This window comes from Conger conger, chromosome 14 (genome assembly GCF_963514075.1).
Source record: "Conger conger chromosome 14, fConCon1.1, whole genome shotgun sequence".
Lineage (NCBI taxonomy): Eukaryota > Metazoa > Chordata > Actinopteri > Anguilliformes > Congridae > Conger > Conger conger.
In genome coordinates, this window is record NC_083773.1 from 12,765,921 (window position 1) to 12,778,233 (window position 12,313).

General features: G+C 38.1%; 1 protein-coding gene across 1 annotated transcript in view; it reads left to right on the top strand.

The window, feature by feature from the left end:
- Positions 1 to 2,985: 2,985 nt before the first annotated feature.
- lrig1 (leucine-rich repeats and immunoglobulin-like domains 1) overlaps positions 2,986 to 12,313 on the top strand; it is a 41,085-nt gene continuing 31,757 nt past the window's right edge. The window contains exon 1 of the mRNA XM_061219420.1: positions 2,986 to 4,205. Within this exon, the coding sequence (XP_061075404.1) occupies positions 4,003 to 4,205 (203 nt within the window). The 5' untranslated portion in view covers positions 2,986 to 4,002. The remainder of the gene's footprint in view (positions 4,206 to 12,313) is intronic.

Here is a 12,313-nt window from a genome sequence, read left to right on the forward strand (position 1 = left end):
TGTTTCTAGAGAAGAAACACATCAAAATTGTTTTGGTTTTCAACTCGGTAATCATTACAAGTGCAATATACTTTCATTTAATGGATGTAAATATGTGCAGACATATAAAAACTAATGTATAGTGCTAAAAGTCAGTTGGTAAATTTAAGATTTAAGCTGACATCACTGTTCTAAGAATACATTTAATGATGCTCCATTTGACACATTTTTATTACGTCCAAATGACTAATGTTTCTTTATGGCATTCTCCAGAAGGACTTGTGTTATTGATTCTAATCTTAAACTAGCATTTGACCCACTGTCACACAAAGGCATTTGGACAGCAAATTATTTACTGCTGGCCAATGTCCAGATAAATCACATTATAAGACATGTCAACAGCATTCTTAAAATAGAACTCCAAAATACCTGATCCAAATACCAATCTGTTAAAAGACCACGTAAATGCATGACCACATATTTTGGATAACAATGTTTTGTAGTCTCCCAAAACAGAGGCAATGATGCAAAGATGAGGATATTTTATGTAACTAATATGATACATGGAAACTTCTCATTTCTTATGATATTTTGTTCTTGAAGAAGAGTTATTTTCCCTTTGACTGATAACTCTTCAGTAATAAGTCACTGAAAGGTGACTTTGGGTTTGTTTTCCAAGAGTCAAAATAACTCCAAATATTACTATAACAATGTCACAGAAGCTTAAACACAATGAAAGTGGAAGCTTTTTTTCTCACTGAAAATATTTTCTGTTTTTGAGTGTATACATATTATTGTGGCTTTGGCTGGTGCGCTTAGAGACACAATGGAGCCACAGCTACAACACTGGACAAATCCCCTTTCAAATGTGATGATAGTATAACCAAAAAACAGCATTCTGCATTGTTTTTTCTAAGCTATGTCTAGACGGTTATCCAAAAAAAAAAACATTTGGAGACTCTAAAAGGACATGGAAACAAATTGATATTATGGGTCTTATGATGTGTAAAATACTGCATTTTGCTTACTAAATTATACAACACTTTGTATCCTGAAAAAAAAGTGTTTGCACTTCCCCCTGACTTTCACCCTCCTTGCATTCTCTCTCTCCTCAGATAGTAACAGGTTGAGATCATAGAAGATCATGAACATATATTTAATGACTAATATATTTATTGAGGTCCATTGATTTTGAAGTTTTTGTCAAATACCCAAGCCCCATCAACAAGTCAAACACATTCCACAATTTTTACTATTTATTATTCAAAAGTAGGCAGATACCTTATTTCTTCCTCAGAAATATTCACTCAGAAAAGAGATTCCTTTGAACTCCTCCAAAGGAAGTCCTATTTGGACGTAGACATCAAAAATAAATATTTTTTGTTGTAAAATTGAATTTTTTTGGGCATAAAATCTCTGTTTTTTCTTAAGCCCAACACTCTCAGTGTGCATATTGAAAATGATAAGGTTATGCAAGCCTAACTATACACTGTTGGAAACTGAATGTCATTAGTTAAAAATCTTTTCACTTGTCACTTCAGTAATATCCCCGTAGTCGGTTCTTTGTTGAGCAGAAGTTATACTTTTCTTACACACGGATGGGGTAACAAATTTTCTACGCAACTGCATAGCTGATAGTATCTTTCCCGAAAGTCATCCATTTTGTAAGCAGGCAAATTGCAAGATGTTTAAAGCAAGGACAAAGATGGCATGCGTGCCACCACCTGCAGACAACTTCTCTGAGAAAGTTTCTTCTCAATGGCAACAGAGAAAATGACGGTAATATGTTTTCATGTCCCTCTCAATAGATCCTGCCCTTCAGCCCGAGCAGAGATGATGCAATGACAAAGCTATTGCTATTCAGCGCAAACAGAACAGCACCCTCCAGATATACAGGTGCAGATGTGGACGTTTCCACCAATCATGTTTCTTTGCATAAGTAGTGTGACGCATCCTAAATTGCAGATATTAGCCTATATTAGTGTGTGAAATAAATATAATTATATCTTATTATCATATTTTCTATAATCTTGTGATTTTTAAATTTTAATTTAAACAATAAAAAATTTAATGAAAATTTTAATTGAAAGCTTAAAAATCTTTGTTTGGTAATCTGTCCCCTTGTAAACATTTATGTTTTGTCATGTAAAGACTTCAACTGATGGAAAGGGGTTATTCTTCAGAAAATACTTCCCTACTATGGAATCATTATGCAATAAGACTAGGGAATGGTTTCAATGCCTCTGCACAAATCAGTAACCTCATTTAAGAAATAGCCTATTGGAAATGTATGTTGTAAAAATGAGTTTGGTGCATCTAACAAAATGTTATGTGAAAATAAATAACATGCATTTTTGTTAAAGAGAGATCTTAGAGCAAAGTTTAACAATTCTAATTTGCCTTTGTACACAAGTTAGAAGTCAGAAGTTAGAATTTACGCACGTAAAAAAAATGATTTCACTTTTTCAAAAAATAAATGTTTAAGTTTTAGCCTAATATAATCCCTAAATGTGTCATTCGTTATTTAGAAAGGTAGGCTGAATACAAAACGTAATTGAGTTCTGTGTGGCGAGTCTCAAGGCGAGTCTCAACATTATTCAAACTAGCTTCACCCAAAATTCCTCTATTTTACTTTCAAAGTTACAAAGAAAGACTGGTGTCTCGATCTATACTTTTAGCTTTTAGCAAAAAATACTTTTTACTTTTGTTGTTGCACTTTAACGTTATTAGCTCTATGGATCAGCACACACTGTAGGCCAGCACTACTCAACTCAGCCGTTGTCGGCAATGTACGTTCATCAATAACTTGGGTTTAAGGTACTATCCCTTTAAGACGCGGTGAGAGTGAAAAGAGGTGGTGCGGTTTCACACCCGGGGTGGGAAACGTAGGTGGGGTCAACGAGTTGTGAGTGACAGCTGGTCATTGGCAGTCGAACCTTATGGCGCCTGAGGAATCCTCAATAGCCAGTGAGGATAGGAGTTTACACGTTCCTCAAATCTGGAAAACCAATTACAGCACTGGATGGGAGGTTCCCACAAGCTGTGGTGCACCCAACGTGGGGTTCATGAGCAATAGCTTTGGAAAAAAAGAAAGTGAGGCAAAAGGAAAAAAAATATCTTATGGTGGATACGATCTGAAGCGAGGACTGTATTTGTTAGTAACCGGATCACTGAGATTTCCAGGCCATAGACTGCATCTGATAAGCAGCTACGAGTTTCTTCTTTGCGACAACAGCGGAGGGAATCGGCGCTGACGACTGGTGTTTCATTTAGGTGTTTTGCAGTAGGCTACGACAGCTGAGAAATCAACTTCAGGGAAGAGATTTGCTGATCATCAACTCTCGGTCTGGTGAAACTTTGTAACAAAGTAAAAAGTGAATCAAGGAACCGAAAAGTTTGTTGCAATGTATGGAAACAGAAGAAGAAAAGTTTTGTAATCGAAGTTTGCCGTTAATGGCATTGCTACGATTGTTGTGCCAGGATATTACCAAAACATGTCAATTTGTTTTTCCAAGCAAAATGGTACAGCAAAACATGCGTCAGATAAACTTTAAATTATTGCATGTATTGTGAAGAGTTTTTTTCTGAAGAGCGTCAGATTTCCTTTTACTGGGGGATCTGGCCATTATATGTTTTTCAGTTGGAAATAAATAAATGCTAGGCAAAACGAAGGCTTAGCTTGCAGACGGACCCCCTTTTCAACCTTTTAAGGACAACTGCGGTAACTTGCATTTAGTTTTGGCTTCTGGACAAGTTTCTTGAATTGCTTTGTTAATCGTGATTCACCTTTGCTAGTTGCGCAGGGCACAGAGAGAAGCTCGAACGGGACTTTTTAAACTAGCTAGCTAACTTTCCTGAAATCTGGAAAAGCTCCCCAATAACCTACTGATACTTCCTTTACAATGTAACGTTAAATCCTAAATGTGCAACTGTAAATTATATAGTCCTGGAAAGCAAACGGTAAGATTAACAAAGTGGCAGTAACGAGAAATTAGTTGCCGCTCTATTAAAACTGGATACAAAATGGCGGCGTCGCAGGGACAAATCGGATCCGTCTCTTATTATGTTTTTTATTTAATTTTGTGCCTGGAACTGCTTATCGACTCCGGATTGAGCTCAGATTTGCCTTGTGCTCAGAACTGTACGTGCACTAGCAATTCGGTGGACTGCAGCAATTTGGATTTGACGAATACTCCACAGGATCTGCCCGTCCAAACTGTCTATCTGTAAGTATAACACTGCTATTCATTGAACCTTCGGATAACCAAGTTGCAGTAGCCTAGGCTATTGCCGAATAGAACGTAAAGCGCGGAATGATTTAGTACCGCAGAAGCGCAGTCTTTTTAAACCAAATCTGAATTCACGTGAAATTTGTTTTAAACTTTTTTTCAAAAAGTAATGTGTGTAAATACAGCTTTGCTAAGAGTTTCTAAACATTGATGAACTTGGAGCTGGCTGTGTTGTGGTGTTTGGGCTGACTGAAAACTAGTGAATTGTTCTTATGTGCTGCTATAGGTCTTTTTCTCCCAATATGTATGTTGTGCTCATTCCTTCTGTTTATATATATATATATATATATATATATATATATATATATATATATATATATATATATATATATAATGATATATTACATTACACACACATACACTAATATAGCCAAACCCTCACTAGAAAGCTGCAGTCTTATCTAGTATGGTCTGTTCTATTTATGAGTAAAAGTAATACCACTACTGAATGCAGATTTGAGCAGGGCATGCATAAACTGACTGCTTGAGGTTAGTTAGATGTTGGGTCAGTGTTGGTGGCAAAGGCCATCGCTGAAAACGAGATAAAAAAAAAATCAAAATAGGTTAAATGTGTTCACATGATGGTCTAGTGTGACAGCAGTAAGCAAAGGCCATGGAGGTTTTTTGGATTCTAAAGTTCCTCTGCTGAGGTAGTTGCTGTCCCCTGGGAGGAGAGGAATGCTGCTCTAAATGTCCTCTAAAGCATGAATAATGAGCTCTGTGTCCAGGTACTGTTTTTACTCCTAAGTACAACAGAAGTTCAAGTATGTATGTCGTTTCTGATGTGAAGGTTATTTGCCCAGTTTCTCGTCCAGTGCTTGATAGAGTTGAAGTCCACAAGACTGAAATGATTAATATCAAACTCATTGTTTGAGCTGTGGAGCTTGTATCTGGTGTAGTTATTGTTGTGTAATCTTTTTATTATCTCTATTTATGCACTTTATCAGTTAGGCTGTATAGCCCATAATCTTGTTGGGGGTAAGGGGGGTAAGGTGAGCAGGTTTTGGCACAAAATTGCTTACCCGTAGAGTATGTTTCTCATAACCATTTAACAACCTATTGTTCAGACCACCCAAAAAAACCCATAAAAAATGAATTTTGAATGCAAATGCAAAATTATCGAGAATCAGTGGATTTGCAAATTAACAGTTTTAGCAGACCAAGGCAACCAAATAGCCATATATATATATATATATATATATATATATATATATATATATATAAATAATTTACCTACCTGTGGTATTGGTCAAAAATATTTATATCTGTGTATTTTTTCTATCTGGTGTTTTCCCCTGTAATAATGTGTGTTCACAGGTGATTGGTGCAGTGTTCCATATTTATTGCTAAACCTTTATGTTTTTGGCCCTTAAAAAAAGCAGTGTATAAAAGTTTACTGTGCACATTGTGTAAGAATGAAGTTAACAAGTTGAATGGAGTGGGTCACTTTTTGGTTGCTTTCGATACTTCCAGCATTATCCTATAATTTACGATCGTACAATTTCGTATTTGAGTCACTGGTACCAAATGGCAAAAAACCAATGCAGATTTATTACATCGCAAATTGTACAGCTGTGTTTTTTTCTTTTCTTTTTTTCTTCTCCCCCTCCAAGATTGACACATTTGTTTACACCTGCTGCTGGAAATGTTAGAAATCTAAACCAATTACAACACACTCCAGTGTGTTTATTGTAAATTAATTTAGATAATTTCAGCAAAACTCTATTTTGAATCTAATGCATAGTCTTCTGATTATCCAGTCGTGTTGCAGTTATCACGCAAGCCCTGCTCGTATTTTACCGATCGGGAAGCCTGGTCTTTGTGCCAAGTGAATTATTGGAAGGATTGAAGTGTACATGTTTATGTTTAGCATCGGTCACCCTGTGGCTGAGGTGACATTTCTGCTTGGTGTCAAGAGGAAACGAGGATCTCTGTCATGGCACGCTGCTTCACAAAGAGTCCGTTTGCATAGTGTTTATGGCTTTCTCCTTCACATCCTGAGAATAAAACCAGAAGTAAACCCTACCTGCTTTCCCGGTTTTCAACTGAAAACTAGCATTAAAATTTAGGGAGCTATTGAATTGAGCCTTATTTCTATAGCTTTTTTTTTTTTACAGAGAGACCGTCACAGAGACGCTGCGATTTTTTGGACATAGATAGACTAACGGATATGAGTAATCATTTACACCATCATGGCAGAGTCCTGTCATTTTGCATGTTTTAAAGACTATTCATCCCTTATTGTTTCAAAATATTTAAATCATTTGCGTGTTCATGTTCACAAGATTATCTTAAAATTTGGCCAGGCCAGGCAAATGATTTATTTGTTGCTCTGTAGTGAATGGTTTAGTGAACAGGTTTTGAAAGTCTTGCTTGATTATGTGGCTGTTGATTCTGCTTGTACAGTTATAAATTTCAGCCCCCCGATGACTTGACACAAGCTCTGTCGTGCAAAATATACAGCAGCCTATTTGAAAATGTAGTAGAAAATGATTTCTAATTAAGCATATCAGTATATCCAATGTGAGTGCTAAATTGTATAAGGCATTAAATTGTAAGTTATGGGGAAATATCGCTATGCTCTTGGGGTCCAGTTTTAGATGCATTACTGTGTACAGTACATTTGTTGTGTCTTTGTACTGCATTCAAGGAAATCTGTGTAAAATAAAAAATAATAAAAAATTCTCAAATGAATAACAGTTGGGCACTTGGGTACTGAGAAATGTGTAATGTGCACAAAACACAAGCGTGGGGGGACACAAAATATATCGCTTGCGAGAATCCCACCTTTATATTTATCCCTGGCGAACACTAGAAAGCTGGTAGTGCTCGGGTGCGTTAGGAAGACCAGTGTGACCTACTTAGACACAGGCAGAGTATTTAGGGTTGAAGTCTCCAACAGTAGCTGGATAAGGGGCAACTTGGGTGCTCATCTGCAGTATATCAATGGAAGAAGGAAAAAGGTCTGAGGAAACTCTCTGGACACAGCCTGTGTGAAAAATCAGGCCCTAATGCCTTCCAGTTGTCAAAATATCTTCTGTACTCGGCCCTGTTTTTACAGCTCCCCTGCGACAGTGTGGCTGGACGGGGATAGTAGGCAGCAACAGTGTTAGCATATTCAACAAGAGGCTAACCGGAGAGAAGCGTGCTAACCGTGTGGCTTGAGAAATTAGAGTAAATAATGGGGAATGAGGCTTCTTGAGGGAGCATTCCTATTTCAACTGGGCTTGGAACATTAAGCTTACATCACGATGTGGGTTTTAACTTCTGTGTGAAAAAGGTTCACATTTAACCTTGTACCAGCTATGAAAAAAGCATGGTGCCTCCGTCTTCTTTGAACGTGGTTTTCTACAATTAAAAAAATTGAATGTTTCTTTCAGCAAACAGCTGTAGATCTTAGCCTTTAGTTTCTGTCATATTATTACGGTGTTCAAACATCTGAATTTCAACCACACCCAACTTTGGATTTGATTCTGTGTTTTCACATAAAAAATGTATACTTCCATTTAATACATTTTTTAATTTTATTTTTTAATTGTGTTGCATGCAAGTACACCTGGATACAAACCTGACAGGACTTTTTTTTTCATTTCCAAAAACTAATTTATTTACTAGAAATATTTTAAAAATAAATCTTCTACTTTGACAGATGTTACTGAATCTGTCAGGATATTGGGCAATTGTATATTCACAAAGGCATTTATATGGCAAATCTGTCTAAGTGCAACTTTGAGGTTGACCTGAAAAACAACATATGAATAACAATGTTCATTGAGCAGAGTTCCATGTGAGTGAGTTGGACAGTCTCAGACCTTAAAGGGACGGTTCACTTTTTGCTGTTTTTGATAATATTTCAGTTTTGGTATATGCTTTTGATTGGCTCAGAGGTTTTGGGTGTGTTGAAGGATATTTGAGATTTTTAGAAGAGTTGTTGATGACTTGTCAATGACCGTTAAAGGGAATTCAGTGGTTTGTGGTTTACAGAAAAAGAATATGCAGTCAAGTAACTCCATGGCAGCTTGTACTGTTGCATTATGCCTCCAGAGGTTGTATATACATATATAATGTTGATTATCTGAATAATTTCTCAAATCTTTAATATATTTGGTTGGAACATGCAACCTGAGACCACTGTGCTTAAGGGAAGAAGGGCGTGCATATTATTTAGTATGGTTTTTATTTGTGAGTAAATGCTGTAAAACTAACCTGCCTCTACAAACAGATCCCTGTACAAGTGACTGCTCTGGGGTTAGCCTATGAAGAGTATTTTCTTGCATTAGACTACAAACCCCTATTCCTGTCATTGCAAAGCCAACAGGTTGTCAAAAATGATATCTAAAATATTCTTCAGCACACCCAAACATTACCTGGGCTAATTAAGAACATATATTTAAAATATCACTATTCAAAGCTAATACTTTTCCTTGCATATTGTACTATATTGGAAAATTCTAAGTTTCTTTCTTGTCTCTAGCTTTGTAGTGGAGGAGGATGATTGCTCAGCTGTGCTTTGTTTGCTTCGAGACCAACTTGAGCAAACAAAAGTAGGTGGGTGTCATGTTTGTATGCAAAATCGGTGGGTTAAAAAGTCATTTGAAGTTAAAGGAATGGCATCAGTACAGGTTTTCAGCTTTCATCCTAGGGGAGGGAGGGGGGTCACCGTTATATGTGGAAAATGTACATATTTTTAAGAAGTAATTTTTTAAACGCATGCACAGTTTTTTTATTGATCTTATAAATTGCAAGTGGGAAGTTTTTGGCCTGTTCACATTTGTTTCGGAACCCTCAGCCCTCCTTGATTAGGGGATTGGTTGATTTATTTGTATAAATTCAAGAGATAAATCATCCCATGAAATGTGTAGGTAACCAGCTAGTAGGCCTAGTAGTTGTAGTGGTGGTGCATCACTGAAGTCTATTCCCGTACTTGACCATACTCTATTTAATTCAGATAGTAATTGCATGTAACACTGTTAAAATATGAGGACAACTGAGCTTGCTAGTGCTAGGCTTTTTTGGTTGGAAGGACAGGACTACTGTTCTATCTCTGCAGTATGTGCTCAGTGTTTTATACTAGGGGAATGTCTCTGTTTGAGAGATCTCCATAATGTTGCTTGGGAATTCTTTTTTTTACAAAATGCATGGAAGGATCTCATCTCTCTTCAGGATTATGTGCTTAAGAATCCAGTGACCTGGAAAGTGACACTTGAATGAGGAAGCTTACGGGAAAGTTGACTTGGTCAGGTGTCGACTTGTTTCAAGGTGTTATTTACTTAACCCACCAACAAGTTCAAGAAAACTAGTTTGCAATGTTGCATCGGGATTGAGTAAACATTCTGCTGCCATTGTCAAAACATATCCTCCTGTTTAGGTGAAGAAAGGCCTCTGACGCTCTTCCCAAGGTCACTATGGATGATGGGGCGACCTGGGATATATTGAATGATTGCTGCATTTTAATGCACTTCACTTTTATTTTCATCAGTAAGCAGTTCCTTTTAACTACAATGCTCTTGGGTAGTACTTTTCTTTTTGTGGACATGTCAAATAGTACTTGGTGTTTATATCTGTGCTGCCAATGCTGAAGGAATATTTAGCTTATCACAAAAGTGGGAAGTGTTTGTAATGAAAGCATAACAAATGTTTTTGAGCTTTGACAATACAATTGATGTGATTGACAGTTGTATGCACTACAGTTTTAAGCAGGAGGTAAAATTTCCTGAAAGAAAGCACCCAATAATTTGAATTGACCGCCATTAATTTATGTGCAAATAATCTTCTAGTTTTGAACTTCCTACTGGTGACTGTGCATAAATACCCCTGTTTTGACACATTAGATGATGGGGGATGGAGGAATTCCTGTGAAACATTGTTATTGTGCTGTCAAAGTATACTTGGCATTGCTTTCATTATAATAATCTTTAGAGTCAGCGAGAACCACATAGCATTGGGTGGCATGTTGAATTGCTCTGGAAACAAACACAAGTCTCTAAATGCATTCTCCTTTCCATCAGGACTGGCATTTTGCTGATGTCACAGAACACTCTTTTCGTTTGTAAGCAAGTTAGGGTAGAGACAGCTGGAAAATACTGGGATGCCTTCCAGTATCATCAACGGGCAACCAAAACAACGCACAAACCATATATTATCTCACGGGAACCCAAATTTGGCAGTCAAATGCCATTCCTTGAACAGTGATATTTTAACAAGAGTAGCTAAACACTTGCAAAACGATTCTGCTAAGTAACTAGCCTCAAAGTAGGTTGCTAGATTTCCTCCAGTATACAATTATTTTGAACAACCTAGAAATACAATTATTTATTGAGCTACAAGAAAGCATCTGCAGTACAGTAGGCCTTATTCTCTATGTGTGTTCGTGCGTGCGTGCGTGCGTGCGTGCGTGCGTGCGCACTATATCAATTTTGACCTCTTTCTATGCCGGTGTATTGGGACACAGCCAGTATTTCCAAACGGTTGATGTGTGAAGTATAATCTCTATTCGGGATCCAGTTGTGAGTGAAAGTACAGCCTTTAGTCATACTGGCGGCCCACAGCGCACTGCACACGCTATGGACGGCGGAAACTGGATCAATCCCATCAGCCCCCGAACACTTCCTGAGTGGCTTCCTGAAGGAGCTGGCTGCTGGTTTCCACCTCGGGCAGCCGCAGTGTGGTGTTTGTGGAGAGACGGGAGTCATAACTTACACAAGCCTGACCCGGGGGCTTGCCACTTCCATTCAGCCCTGGGTGTTTGGTGTTTGTAAACACCCCGACCAGGGTTTCCCCGACAGGAAATTGGTTTGTTGACGGCGCGCTGCAGTCGGGAGGCTGCGGCCACAAGCCTCTCTGTGCAGTGTCGTACTCTGGCTGCCGGGGAAGGCTCTCAGTCCACCGCCTGAAAGCGGTTTGTCAGTGTCACGCTCTCCCGACATGTTATGCATCTGCCTGCTATGAAGCTATGTGGCCAGACCGAATATCCACCTCAGCCTCACAGTGCCGAGGCAGTAAGAGAAGGAATTATGACTAAAAATACTGCCTCTATTTTCAGTCCATCTGAAATCACTCTTGGACATTGTAAACAAGAGGTAATTGTTACGATTAGTTACAATTTAAATTGGCAAATCATACCTTTTTCACTTGTATCTGGAATGGAAATTGTACAAGCTGTTCTGTGAAATTGTGCTCTGGAATGCTTGGGATGGGTAGATTGGCAGAAAACGTGGAGTTTTTCCACTTATTTGATCCGTGTTGCCCAGATGCTGTGCAGATGCATGGATCCATATAGTTTGTGGATGGGCTGATATATTTGAGGTAGTGGAAGGGATGTTGGACTGATCCAGTGAGTATGCAGTGTTAATTTAAACACAAAACAAAGACCAATACAGGCCAGTGTCACTGCACATTTGGGGCAGACACAACTTGTGTCCGTTTGCTCTGTAAAGGCAAAGTGCCAGCCACTCTCACCAAGCACCAGTACGGAGCAGCGCTGTTGCAGGCGTGTGCACTGCGTGTGGTTTCTCTCACTTTTATTGGGAGGCTGGGTTGTAATCTCGCGGTGATGAGAGAGCTTTTAATGTTTCGTTTATTTTCTGAACTTCTCGGGTTTATTAGTGCAAGAAAACGTCAAAATGTCTTCTGGGTCTTTTTCGGTTGTGTTTTCCTTCTCTGACACGATGGGTCCCCATATACGAATTCCACACCGTTTTCTAAGCCAGCTGTTTTTCTTGGAATTACATTGGACATTGCTGCAGTCAGAACTCTGCTCTCGTCAAACAATATTTTTAAAGCGTATTCTTTCGTCAGATGTATTTTGAAGTGAACATGTTAAACGCAGTTACTCATGGTAAAGTGTAGGCTGGCCTGAAAGTTATTGAAGAATTAGCAGAATTGCAAAAGACGGAACCAAATGTCTTGAATGTCTGCATGCATACAAAAGCACCATTATTCATGAAATAAGTATTTATATGGAAGCTGTCATTTGCATACATAGATAACAATGAATAGAATTGTGTGTAAATGTTCAGGTCTAATTTTCAACATTTGAAAGTGGT